The sequence below is a fragment of the Oncorhynchus keta genome, chromosome 26 (assembly GCF_023373465.1).
Source record: "Oncorhynchus keta strain PuntledgeMale-10-30-2019 chromosome 26, Oket_V2, whole genome shotgun sequence".
Classification (NCBI taxonomy): Eukaryota; Metazoa; Chordata; class Actinopteri; order Salmoniformes; family Salmonidae; genus Oncorhynchus; species Oncorhynchus keta.
In genome coordinates, this window is record NC_068446.1 from 21,495,803 (window position 1) to 21,510,583 (window position 14,781).

The following is a 14,781-nucleotide window of genomic DNA, read 5'->3' on the forward strand; positions in this document are numbered from 1 at the left end:
TGTCAGACCAACTATCCACAGACAGCACAAACTCCGTCTCCTCTACCAACAGTGAGCTTTTATATCTACAACAGAGGGCGGGGACACCGTCGAGGCCAACACCCGCAACACGTAAGAGGGTTCGGCGCATTCGTCGGGGTAAGAAGAAATCCACTACCATTGAGACCAAGGACGGGCCCCCAGTCCAACAGGAGCTACATGTCTTCAACTTATCAAGCAAGACCTTGACATCCGCTCATCTCAGTGCTCTCAATAAGGGGTCAACATTTGTACCCATCGCATACGTTAATGACTTTGACATCCAGATCTATTCAAGTTTTTCCCTAATCTGAGATTGCTTGAGTTCTTTGTTAAGAGTGAACCTTACATGACTCCACTTGAAATGTCATCTTCAGTGAGATGTATAAATAGGTCTACCACGCTAATCAATAGATTTACCTGTCCTACCGTGAGTCAAGGAGGAGATTAACCCAGCTGAGGTACCTGAGAACTCTAAGAGGACCACATTCAGAGCAAAAAGTTAATTTGTACCTCCCTCAAACGCAATGTGTCCATAGAAACCTTCTGTAGGATTGTTGAAAATTATGTAGGTGTCCTACTGAAAGACAAACAAACACCAATCCTATGATAATCTGAGTAGTGACGAAATAATGGCTCTTAAGGACTTCGTCAGATCCTTCGATTATCATAAAAAAATGTAACAAAGGAGGAAGAATTTGTATATAAAACAAATGTGACTGTGAATAAATGTCGCCGACAACTATCTAAAGGTGACTTCTATTGCAAACTGAATTATGACCCTACCCCAGAATTCCTGCATAACATCTCAACCACAGTGGCAAGCTGTTTGGAATCAGGACAAATCACCAAAAATAATTCTAATTTCTAAACTCAGCAAAAAACGTCCTCTCAATGTTGACTGCGTTTATTTTCAGCAAACTTAACATGTGTAAATATTTGTATGAACATAACAAGATTCAACAACTGAACAAGTTCCACAGAAATGTGACTAACAAATGGAATAATGTGTCCCTGAACAAAGTGTGTGGGGGGGGGTCAAAATCAAAAGTAACAGTCAGTATCTGGTGTGGCCACCAGCTGCATTAAGTACTGCAGTGCATCTCCTCCTCATGGACTGCACCAGATTTGACAGTTCTTTCTGTGAGATGTTACCCTACAATTCTGGGGGGAATGGCCCTAGCCCTCACCCTCCGATCCAACAGGTCCCAGATGTGCTCAATGGGAATGAGATCTGGGCTCTTCGCTGGCGATGGCAGAACACTGACATGCGCTTTTGTTAAATCATCCCCCGTTTGGCAAAGTTTGGCTGTCTTTGTTTGGAAGAAAGTCATCACAGTTCGCAATGAGCCAGGCAGCCCAAACTGATGCATATACCCTGACTCTTTTGCACAGAACACAAGAGAAGTGACACAATTTCCCTAGTTAAAAGAAATTCAAGTAATATTAACTAAATATGCAGGTTTAAAAATATATACTTGTGTATTGATTTTAAGAAATGCGTTGATGATTATGGTTAGGTACACATTGGTGCAACGACAGTGCTTTTTTCACGAATGTGCTTGTTAAAATCACACATTTGGCGAAGTAAGCTATGATTCAATGATAAATTAACAGGCACCGCAATCATCATATGCAACGCAGGACAAGCTGGATAAACTAGTAATATCATCAACCGTGTGTAGTTAACTAGTGATTATGTTAAGATTGATTGTTTTTTATAAGATATGTTTATTGCTAGCTAGCACCTTACCGTGGCTCCTTGCTGCACTCGCATAACAGGTAGTCAGCCTGCCACGCAGTATCCTCGTGGAGTGCAATGTAATCGGCCATAATCGGTGTCCAGAAATACAGATTACCAATTGTAATCGGTCGACCTCTACTCTGAATATCTCAAATTCACCATGCAGACTGACAAGAGAAAAATAAACTACCTGGACTTGGGTCATCAAAGAGAATAATGCATTACACACAGACTTATACACAATGCCCACAGACGACAACACCTTGCTATGTGTGGATAGTATGCATCCTCTTCCCCTCCAGAATTGTCCACCATATAGCCAGCTAGGCAGGGTTAAACAAATCTGTGGCCACCAGACAAATTGACAGCCATGCTAAAACAGAAATTCAAAATGAGAGGCTACACGGACAAAACTCCTGATTACTAAAAACTCAACCAAAGAAGAAAAACAACTCAACTGTCTTTTGCACAAAGTACACCAAGGGTTTGTAGAAAATGAAAGCAATCCTGAAAAAGCACTGGCATATTCTACAATCAGACAATTATATAAAACATTTAAAAAACTAAAAAACAAAATCGCACACCTCTTCAAGGAACCACCACTGGTGGTATGTAAGCATGGTCGCAATATGGGATATAGCTTTATGAGATCAAACATGCCCCCTGAGCCCCCTGAGCCCACTCAGACACTCATTCCAAATGGGATCTACAAATGTGGTTAATGCACACAGTGCAATAGCACTATAAAAACACCCTTCAGACACCCACATACAAGTCCAAAAATCCCTGTTAGGGCTATCATCTCATGCAAGACCAAGGGAGTCATCTATCTCATCACCTGTTCATGTGGAAAAGCCTACGTAGGACAAACGAAAATACAATTAAAACACCGCAGCTCAATCAGGTGCAAGAACATTGACTATCCAGTAGCAGCTCCCTTTGTTTAAGTTAACCATCCAATCCCTCCCTTAAATACACAGGCATTGAGCATGTTGCTCTACCAAGGAGAGGAGGGAACATTGAGATCCTACTTCTACAAAAGGGGGCTTATTTGGATATCTTATCAAAAAAACATTGACCACTAGAGGTCTGAATATTGACTTTGATCTCAGGCCCTTCTTATGAACAATTCTTTCTTTTTATGAACAAGTCTTCTATATTCCTTCTACAGTTTATTAGCGTACACTCAATATGTTCCCCCTGTTGATGATGCTTATTACGCATTAAGGTTGAACCAAACGATGATGACATGTACAAATATGAAATGAAATAATAATAAACAATTAAACATGTGAAATTTAATTAAAACAGCGTATGTGGATGCTAATATTATGTACAATATCCAAGTATGTTGCTATATGATAACAATAGCCTAATATATTTAATATAATATATGCCATTTAGCAGACGCTTTTATCCAAAGCGACTTACAGTCAGTCATGTGTGCATACATTCTACGTATGGGTGGTCCCGGGAATCGAACCCGTTGAATGTCATAAATCCCTAAGCAAACTGATGTTGATCATCTGATGTCTGCCTGATTTACAGCAGGGTCTCAGATTTAACAGAGAAAGCATCAAGGTAATGGAGTTCATGTTTTTGTGCCTCAGAATAAACAGAGTCTACTGTGTGCAATGCTGTAGGATAGACTATTGCGCAACACCCAACACAATTTCTATTCATTATTCTGGATATAATGACAACAAATGACACGGCCTAGTGGGCTTCTTCACAATATGATCTAGTAATGAAATAACATGACAAAGACATGTTGGTTTCCATGTTACACCTACACTGTTAAAACAATTACAAGGGGCTTGAAGTAGCCTACTTGAACTTGGCGCTCAGAAATTCAAGTACTGGAATAGGCCTACCTTGAAAATCAAACATTTCCTAAATGTGGTGTTTGAAAAGTCCTTGTAATTATTGTAGCCGATATATAAGTTGTCCTGCTCCCTTATAATTATCCGTGATTTAATTTGGATGAGATTTTATGAGAGATGTGGGTCCTTTGGTTTGATTCCCTTTGCTTGAATTGATGGGTTGTGTTGCACTACTCTGTTGCGGTAAAACCAGGTGTGGTTATTATGAGAATGACAACATCTAATGTTGGCTTCAACTTGGCTTTCCATACAAATCCTTCCATTATAAAAACAGCAATGGTGAGATTCAAATGGCATTAATGCCACCTCTATTCATGGACATAGGCATGATTATGTGTGCCTGCGTTGGCCAGTCTACAGGCAATGTCCACATTATTCTAACATATTTGAAAATGTAATAATTATAATATCAATGCATTGGCAAAGCAAAACAAAATGTTTCTTCTCAAAATGGTAATGAGGTGGGATTCTATGCACTATATGTAGAATTATATACAATTATATAACATTGAGGTCCTTAAATTGTAATGAAGCGCTTGAAAAAGTCCCTGAAAGTAATTGAATTTGACTTACCAATGTCTGTATGAACCCTGCTTAAAGGATGTATAGTCCTAGACCAATGTGGTTGTATAGGTGGAGTGGAAGTTGAATTTTGGGCCAATTTGCATATATTTACTTTTATTTTAAGTTCACAAGTGGAACTGCATAAACTATTTTGACATGTTTATCCCAATGTCACACATTAGTCCTATTATTTATAGAAGGACCAATGTACAGTATGTTCTTGATGTATGCAGTGTGTGTTCTCACTGTGGGTTTCTTGCCCTCCTTGAAGACCGTTTTGCGTCGTAGGACTCCCTGCACGGTGACGGCTCCAGGGTACAGGTGCACTGCTAACTCCTCAGACTCAGCAGAGCTAGAGCAGAACACAGCAGAATTACAACACACACTTATGGCCAAACACACACACACAGGGCTGGGCGATATGGCCAAAATATAATATCACAATATTTCTCACATTTTTTACAGTATGGCGGTATTTGACAGTATGTTTGTTTATGAATAATAAAAAAGTTTGAAACATATTTTATGAGTAAGAAGGCAACAAATGAATTCTAAGTGATTGTAATGGGATTTCTCCATTCGGATGGTTTTACATTCAACCAAACTAGGACAAAAGTGAGCCTGTTGTTGAACGTTTCATTTAGTTCGGCGAAGTATCAAAATACTGTTAGACGGCATTGTAAAAATCCATACCGGTATGTGGTACCATACCAGTATTCACAATATATCGCCAAGCCCTATGACAGAGAAGCACACACACGCACAGAGACAAGGACAAAAACAAAGCAACACACAGGCACAAACGGACACAGAGACAAGGACATAAACACACAGCAAAACAGAGACAAGGACATAAACACACAGCAAAACACAGAGACAAGGACATAAACACACAGCAAAACACAGGCACAATCACACATGCAGACATTCGTAAAGTATGTTCTTTGACGTAGTGCCAAGTGGAATCTGCAGGGAAGTTTCCTCATTAATCAATATCTGAACTGCACCATCTGCATATTTAATAAATTATGTAGCAGCCGTATTTGGCTTGCTTTGAATCAATTCCAAATATATATTTTCCTGTCTGGGAGGATCCAGTGCAGTGTCTTTCTGGCTGTAACAACAGAGAGAAAGGAGAGGGCAGCCAGTAGGAACTAGAAGGACACCAGTGAGGCATATCGTGCATTCGGAAAATATTCATACCCCTAGACTTTTTCCACATTTTGTTACGTTACAGCCTTACTCTAAAATTGATTAAATGAAAAAAAAAATCTAAATCAACATACAATAACCAATAATGACAGTGAAAATAGGGTTTTAATTTTTTTGCAAACGTATAAATAAATGTAAAAAACAACATATTTACGTAAGTATTCAAAGCCTTTGCTACGAGACTCGAAATGGAGATCAGGTGCATCCTGTTTCCATTGATTACCCTTGAGCTGTTTCTACAACTTATTTGGAGTCCACCTGTGGTAAATGCAATTGAGGATTTGGAAAGGCACACCTGTCTATATACGGTTTCAAAGTTTTTGGTATTTTATTAGGATCTTCATTAGCTAGTTAGTTACAAAAGCAGCAGCTACTCTTCCTGGGGTCAACACAAAACATAATACAGAACATTAATAGACAACAAGGACAGAACTACATAAATGTTAAAAAAGAACAACTTTTACAAAAAGGCACACGTAGCCTACATATATCAATACACACACACAAGCGATCCAAGTCAAATAGCAGAGGCGAGTTGTGCTTTGAGGTGTTGCTTTATCTGTTCAATTACGCAATATAAGATGGAACGGAGGTTCATGCAATAATTGCTCTCTACAATACTGTACGCTTTCTTTAATTTGTTCTGGATTTGGGGACTATGAAAAGACCCCTGGTGGCGTGTCTGGTGGGGTAAGTGTGTGTGTGTGTGTCAGAGCTGTGTGTAAGTTGACTATGCAAACAATGAGATTTTCAACACATTGTTTCTTATAAAAAGTAGTGATGCAGTCAGTCTCTCCTCAACTCTTAACCAAGAGAGACTGACATGCATAGTATTTCTACTAGCCCTCCGATTACAATAAAGAGCAAGTCGTGCCACTCTGTTCTGGACCAGCTCCAGCTTAACGAGGTATTTCCTTGCAGCACTTGACCACACTACTGGACAATAATCAGGGCAAAACTAGAGACTGCAGAACTTTCTTTTTGGAGTGTGGTGTCAAAAAGCAGAGCATCACCTTATTTAGACAGACTTCTCCCCATCTTTACAACCATTGAACCTACATGTTTTACCATGACAGTTTACAATCTAAGTTGACAGTGCATGTCAGATCAAAAACCAAGCAACAAGGTTGAAGGACTGTCCGTAGAGCTCCGAGAAAGGATTGTGTTGAGGCACAGATCTGGGGATGGGTACCAAATCATTTCTGCAGCATTGAAGGTCCCCAAAAACACAGTGACCATCATTCTTAAATGGAAGGAGTTTGGAACCACCAACACTGTTCCTATAGCTCTCCGCCCGGCCAAACTGAGCAATCAGGGGAGAAGGGCCTTGGTCAGCGAAGTGACCAAGAACCCGATCGTCACTCTGACAGAGCTCTAGAGTTTCTCTGTGGAGATGGGGGAAGCTTCCAGAAGGACAATCATCACTGCAACACTCCACCAATCAGGTCTTTATAGTAGTGGCCAGACGGAAGCCACTCCTCAGTAAAAGGCACACGACAGCCTTCTTGGAGTTGCTAAAAGATACCTAAAGATTCTCAGACCATGAGCAACGAGATTCTTTGGTCTGATGAAACCAAGATTCAACTCTTTGACCTGAATGTCAAGCGTCACGTCCGGAGGAAACCTGGCAGCATCCCTACGGTGAAGCATGGTGGTGGCAGCATCATGCTGTGGGTGTTTTTCAGCGGCAGGGACTGGGAGACTAGTCAGGCTCAAGGCAAAGATGAACGGAGCAAAGTACAGAGAGAACCTTGATGAAAATCTGCTCCGGAGCGCTCAGGACCTCAGACTAGGGTGAAGGTTCACCTTCCAACAGGACAACGACCCTAAGCACACAGCCAAGACAACGCAGGAGTGGCGTGGGACAAGTCTCTGAATGTCCTTGAGTGGCCCAGCCAGAGCCCGGACTTGAACCCGATCAAACATCTCTGGAGAGACCTGCAAATAGCTGTGCAGCAACACTCCCCATCCAACCTGACAGAACTTGGGAGGATCTGCAGAGAAGAATGGGAGGAACTCCTCAAATACAGGTGTGCCAAGCTTGTAGCGTCATACCCAATAAGACTTGAGGCTGTAATTGCTGCCAAAGGTGCTTCAACAAAGTACTGAGTAAAGGGTCTTATGCAAATGTGATGTTTATTTTTTATAATTTAGCAAAAATGTCAAACCTATTTTTACTTTGTCATTATGTGGTAGTGTGTGTTTATTGATGAGGACATTGTTTTTTAAATACATTTTAGAATAAGGCTGTAACCTAACAAAATGTAGGGAAAATAAAGGGGTCTAAACACTTTCCCGAAAGCACTGTATATATGAAAGAGACAGACAGAGTGAGAGAATCCACCCATCCGAACTGTATGGAGCTAGAATAGAAGTCTGTGGGAGGTCATCCCTGACTGACACAGGGCAGAGCTCCCAGCAGTGTGGTACACTGGAAACTCACGGTCACCTCTTAGAAAACCTGAAGGCTCCATATTGCATATTGGTTCATTGCATGTATGAGAGATGACATACAGGGAGAATGAGAGTGTTGCTAAGATGGTCTGGTTTAGCGGAGAGTCACCCACAGAGGCCCACCACCCGTTTATACCACACACACACACTCCCACCACCTTCAACACACACACCAGCACAGTGGCCTCGGGAAGATAGAGCGGATATTGGCGGCAGATGGCAGGGTGGAGAGAGAGTTGAGAAGGGGGCGAGGGTGTTGAGAGGGGTGTAGAAGAGGTGGTAATGTGTGTGTACCTGCTGGGCCTCAGGCCTCCTCTGTAGGGGATTCTGGCCACGCGGGTCACAGGGCCCAGAGAGTGATAGAACCGAGTCCTGTTCGGCAAAGGACAGGGACAGGGTGGGGGCACGGAACAGTAAAGGTTGGGCTCTCTCAGCTCATTCTAGCACAACTTTAAGGGTTGGTTTGAGGTCGTTTTATCTTCTTCACAGATTCTTTCAGGACTGATGTTTTTGGTACAAAGCAACAGATGCTCAGACATAAGGGCTTATGTGACCAGTTACTGGGTATGAACCACGGTCGTCTGCACAACACTCGACTGTGTTCACCCACTGAGCTGAAGCCTAGATATTACCATAGCATCTCGGTCACACTCATGGAGCCAGAGAGACAGGCTAGTAGAACAGCAGTTCACAAGGAAGTAAGTGCTGCTTGCCTGTGGGCTAAGCTTTGCTCAAAGAACTTCACACATCATCGTGTGTGTGTGCGTTCAGACTTACCTCTCAAAGGCTGGCCAGGACATCTCTTCACTGAGTTCTGAACCCTCACTGCTCCCTGCAGATAAACAAAGACAGACTGTCAAAGTCAAAAGACAGGAATAAAAACACCGTTGTTTTTTTTTGTGTGTGTGTGTGTGTGTGTCTCTAACCCAGTGAGATGCCGCTGGAGAGCGTTGAGCTCTCGGCCTGTCCTCTCGTAGGGGTGTGGCTCTCCATGACGCTGTCGTCCAATAGATGACGAGAACCAGCATTGGGGAACGTAGCGCTCTTAAACTCTACCGTATTCATCTTATGAATAAAACTACAGAGAAACAAAATAACTATTAGAAAACATATGACAACCAACGAACCAATGCAGTAAAATGTGCTTAATCCCTAAAAGAGCACATGGGGATGATTATGGCTTGGAATCCAGAAGATTCTGAAGTGGGAAGCACTGCACTCAGATGTTATGTGGTAATGGATGCTAAAGTTGGCCTGCGGTAGTGGGTGACTCACTTGTAGCCCAGGCTGTGACACTTCCTGTGTCCGTAGGGGAGGAGGTTCCGGGGGGAGGGGGGCGTGGGAGGGACTTTGGTTCCATCTGCAATGGGGCCCTTACGACCACACAGAGGAGACCCAGATGCATCCGAACCTATAAGGTCCTCTCTAGAGGCAGTGGAGCGGGGGGTGCTGGAGCCTGGCTCGATCTTCAACGACAACCTGAATAACAACACCACACATGGGAACCCGCATAACACACACCTGATTATGACTTCCAATAAAGGGTCAAACTAATCAAACTCCATTTACATTAGAGCCACTACTCACTTGTAGTTGTCATCCTCCACAAACTTCTGTAGCTCCTCGATGTACATGACTGAGTTGAGATACTTCTGGACATGAGGCAACACTTGTATATCTGTACAGACAGAGAGAAATGTCTCAGGGTATAGAGCAGGGAGGGGGGGTCTGTCTGTCTGTCTGTCTGTCTGTCTGTCTGTCTGTCTGTCTGTGTGTGTGTGTGTACCGTAGGTGCAGGAGCGTTGCAGGTCAGATATAATCCTCAGGATGTTGTTCATGAGGTTGGATCTCTGTTCATTCTCCAGGATGCTGCCAGTAGAGGGATATGCTGAGTCTATATACGTCAGGTCAGACAGATACATACCTACACAGAGAGAGGGTAAGAGACAGAGAGAGATGGTGAAGGTCTTGTCGTGTGTAAAAACTCAAAACACAAGAGGTGATATGTTAAGTAGAATCCTAGAACACGGACACTCTAGGTTTCTTCCTAGGTTTTGGCCTTTCTAGGGAGTTTTTCCTAGCCACCGTGCTTTTACACCTGCATTGTTTGCTGTTTGGGGTTTTAGGCTGGGTTTCTGTATAGCACTTTGAGATATCAGCTGATGTACGAAGGGCTATATAAATAAATTTGATTTGATTTGACATACTAGACTAACAAATTGCCATGGGAACTTCAGCATCATCTTTCTTACAAACAAACGTGAACCCAAACAGAGAACAGAATCTGCTGACTGAGTGAAAAAGATTGCATTAGTTTCCTGCAGACACACCGATCTCGCCTCTCCATCTCTCATCCTCATTTAGCGGGAAGAACAGGGAGGGCTAAGGCCCAGCTGTCTGGAGGTGTGACTCAAAACACCAGGGAACAAAGAAAACATTCCAGACCACATACTGACTGATCCCTATTCCTGAGTCAACAAACACATTCTGATCACACACACACAGATCGTTTGACGATAGTCTAAAGACATTATACTGGAGTCGAGACATAACATGGATATGAGTGGAATGTGTACCACATAAACACCACTAATAGAAAACACCATTTTCCATCATCCTGTTAGTCATACATTGATGTCACCTGTTAAATCCACTCCAATCAATGTAGATGAAGGGGAGGAGACCGGTTAAAGAAGTTTTTTTTAAAACATTGAGACATGATTGTGTTTGTGTGCCATTCAGAGGGTGAAAAGACTTAAGTGCCTTTGAAAAGGGTATGGTAGTAGGTGCCAGGTGCACCAGTTTGTGTCAAGAACTGCAACGCTGCTAGTTTTTCCACACGTTCCGCCACCCAAAGGACATCCAGCACACAGCTGTGGGAAGCATTGGAGTCAACATGGGCCAGCATCCCTGTGGAACACTTGACACCTTGTAGAGTCCATGCCCAACGAATTGAGGCTGTTCTGAGGGCAAACCAAGGAAGGTGTTCCTAATGTTTTATACACTCAGTGTATTCCCCCTCTCTGATGCCTTTCCAATACCCGCACTGTCCTCTTGGCTCTCTCTCCCCCTCTGTCATTCTCTACTGCTTTCTATCTCCATCTTTCCCCTTCAACCCCAAATATCTCCCTCCCTCACTTTCATGTTTGTAATGAGAGCAGCAGCAGATGCAAGGCAATGTCTCACACCATCATGACAAGAGTTGTGTTCCTTCTGACACACACACACACACACACACACACACACACACACACACACACACACACACACACACACACACACACACACACACACACACACACACACACACACGAAGCCAAGTGGTTGTAAAAAGAAACCGTGCAACTACAAACCACCAGTGTTGACAACACAAGAGCAGCAGACACTAGTCCTGGGCCAGCACCACTTATCATGGAGCCCTCTAATGGCTACATCATACATAGATACCATCACTCTGATTAGAACCAGAGAGAGATATAGGGAAGGAGAAAAGGAGCGACAGAGAACAGGACAGAGAGAAGGAGTGCAGACAAATGGTTATGGAGAAACAGCTGGTAATTTCATAGCGTGTCGGACGGATGACTGCAGTTAGTCATGCAAGAGTAAAGCCTGCCCAGTGCCCAGAACACACACACACGCAGGTCAGAAATAGGAGACATGAGCAGGATGTAGTTACTAAGTGTATGTATGTAGGATGTATGTATGTAGGATGTATGTATGTAGGATGTATGTATGTATGTATGTATGTATGTATGTATGTATGTATGTATGTATGTATGTATGTATGTATGTATGTATGTATGTATGTATGTATGTATGTATGTATGGATGTATGCATGCATGTATGATGCATGCATGCATGATGCATGCATGCATGTATGTAGGATGCATGCATGCATGCATGCATGTATGTATGTATGACAGGCAAAATGACAAGAAAAAAAATCCAGAGAATCACATTGTAGGATTTTTTATGAATTTATTTGCAAATTATGGTGATAAATAAGTATTTGGTCACCTACAAACAAGTAAGATTTCTGGCTCTCACAGACCTGTAACTTCTTTAAGAGACTCCTCTGTCCTCCACTCGTTACCTATATTAATGGCACCTGTTTGAACTTGTTATCAGGATAAAACACACTTGTCCACAACCTCAAACAGTCACACTCCAAACTCCACTATGGCCAAGACCAAAGAGCTGTCAAAGGACACCAGAAACAAAATTGTAGACCTGCACCAGGCTGGGAAGACTGAATCTGCAATAGGTAAGCAGCTTGGTTTGAAGAAATGAACTGTGGGAGCAATTATTAGGAAATGGAAGACATACAAGACCACTGATAATCTCCCTCGATCTGGGGCTCCACGCAAGATCTCACCCCGTGGGGTCAAAATGATCACAAGAACGGTGAGCAAAAATCCCAGAACCACATGGGGGGACCTAGTGAATGACCTGCAGAGAGATGGGACCAAAGTAACAAAGCCTACCATCAGTAACACATTACGCCGCCAGGGACTCAAATCCTGCAGTGCCAGACGTATCCCCCTGCTTAAGCCAGTACATGTCCAGGCCCATCTGAAGTTTGCTAGAGAGCATTTGGATGATCCAGAAGAAGATTGGGAGAATGTCATATGGTCAGAGAAAACCAAAATACAACTTTTTGGTAAAAACTCAACTCGTCGTGTTTGGAGGATAAAGAATGTTCAGTTGCTTCCAAAGAACACCATACCTACTGTGAAGCATGGGGTTGGAAACATCATGCTTTGGGGCTGTTTTTCTGCAAAGGGACCAGGACGACTGATCCGTGTAAAGGAACGAATAAATGGGGCCATGTATCATGAGATTTTGAGTGAAAACCTCCTTCCATCAGCAAGGGCATTGAAGATGAAACATGGCTGGGTCTTTCATAATTTGCAAATAAATTCTATAAAAATCCTACAATGTGATTTTCTGGATTTTTTTTCTAATTTTGTCTGTCATAGCTGAAGTATACCTATGATGAAAATTACAGACCTTTCTCATCTTTTTAAGTGGGAGAACTTGCACAATTGGTGGCTGACTAAATACATTTTGCCCCACTGTATGTGTGTATGTATGCATGTATGTATACACATATACTTGAAGCCAGAAGTTCACATACACCTTAGCCAAGTACATTTAAACTCATTTTTTCACAATTCCTGACATTTAATCCAAGTAAAAATTCCCTGTCTTAGGTCAGTTAGGATCACCACTTTAGTTTAAGAATGTGAAATGTCAGAATAATAGTAGAGTGATTTATTTCAGCTTTTATTTCTTTCATCACATTCCCAGTGGGTCAGAAGTTTACATACACTTAATTAGTATTTGGTAGTATTGACTAAAATCGTTTAACTTGGGTCAAACGTTTTGGGTTGCCTTCCACACGCTTCCCACAATAAATTGGTTGAATTGTGGTCCATTCCTCCTGACAGAGCTGGTGTAACTGAGTCAGGTTTGTAGGCCTCCTTGCTCGCACACACTTTCAGTTCTGTCCACAAATTGTCTATAGGATTGAGGTCAGGGCTTTGTGATGGCCACTCCAATACCTTGACTTTGTTGTCCTTAAGCCATTTTGCCACAACTTTGGAAGTGTGCTTGGGGTCATTGTCCATTTGGAAGACCCATTTGCGACCAAGCTTTAACTTCCTGACTGATGTCTTAAGATGTGGATATATTGAAGCAACATCATATTCTTTCCTCATGTTGCCATCTATTTTGTGAAGTGCACCAGTCCCTCCTGCAGCAAAGCACCCCCACAACATGATGCTGCCACCCCCGTGCTTCAAAGTTGGGATGTGTTCTTCGGCTTGCAAGCCTCCTGCTTTTTCCTCCAAACATAACGATGGTCATTATGACCAAACAGTTCTATTTTTGTTTCATCAGACCAGAGCACATTTCTCTAAAAAAGTACAATCTTTGTCCCCATGTGCAGTTGCAAACCGTTGTCTGGCTTTTTAATGGTGGGTTTGGAGCAGTGGCTTCTTCCTTGCTGAGCAGCCTTCAGGTTATGTCGATATAGGACTCATTTTACTGTGGATTTAGATACTTTTGTACCCGTTTCCTCCAGCATCTTCACAAGGTCCTTTGATGTTGTTCTGGGATTGATTTGCACTTTTCGCACCAAAGTACGTTCATCTGTAGGAGACAGAACGTGTCTCCTTCATGAGCGGTATGACGGCTACGTGGGTCCATGGTGTTTATACCAGCATACTATTGCTTGTACAGATGAACGTGGTACCTTTAGGCGTTTGGAAATTGCTCCCAAGGATGAACCAGACTTGGAGGTCTTGGCTGATTTCTTTTGACTTTACAAATTATGTCAGGCAAAGAGACACTGAGTTTGAAGGTAGGCCTTGAAATACATCCACAGGTACACCTCCAAATCACTCAAATGATGTCAATTAGCCTATCAGAAGCTTCTAAAGTCATGACATAATTTTCTGGAATTTTCCAAGCTGTTTTAAAGGCACAGCCAATTTAGTGCATGTAAACTTCTGACCCACTGGAATTGTGATACAGTGAATTCTAAGTGAAATAATCTGTCTAAACAATTGTTGGAAAAATGACGTCATGCAAAGTAGATGTCCTAACAGACTTGCCAAAACTATAATTTTTTAACAAGAAATTTGTGGAGTGGTTGAAAAATGAGGTTTAATGACGCCAACTTAAGTGTGTGCGTGTGCGCGAGTGATATCTAAATAGAGATACCTCCTCCTTTTCTCTCCCTTGATCCCCCTCTTCTCATTCCAGTGTTCTATCTGGAAGTGTGTCTGACATGAAGAGAACTCCCCATCTGGTGGGATATTATCAACCAGTCTGGCAACCAGAAAAATCCCTTTCTCCAAAACATGCAAATCATCTGCTCTCTCTCGGACATCTCACATGGT

The 14,781-nt window shown here is 42.4% G+C and overlaps 1 protein-coding gene across 8 annotated transcripts in view; it reads right to left on the reverse strand.

The window, feature by feature from the left end:
• LOC118359085 (ras-specific guanine nucleotide-releasing factor RalGPS2-like) overlaps nt 1–14,781 on the reverse strand; it is a 153,390-nt gene that overhangs the window by 15,947 nt on the left and 122,662 nt on the right. For 5 of the 8 annotated variants that reach the window (XM_052480379.1, XM_052480377.1, XM_052480375.1 and 2 more), the window contains exons 10-16: nt 9,662–9,799; nt 9,463–9,553; nt 9,151–9,396; nt 8,802–8,953; nt 8,653–8,707; nt 8,170–8,247; nt 4,456–4,561 (exon numbers count right to left, since the gene is read on the reverse strand). In XM_052480379.1, the coding sequence (XP_052336339.1) occupies nt 4,456–4,561; nt 8,170–8,247; nt 8,653–8,707; nt 8,802–8,953; nt 9,151–9,396; nt 9,463–9,553; nt 9,662–9,799 (866 nt within the window). The remainder of the gene's footprint in view (nt 1–4,455; nt 4,562–8,169; nt 8,248–8,652; nt 8,708–8,801; nt 8,954–9,150; nt 9,397–9,462; nt 9,554–9,661; nt 9,800–14,781) is intronic. The other 3 variants (XM_052480380.1, XM_052480381.1, XM_052480382.1) reach the window with 3 other exon arrangements.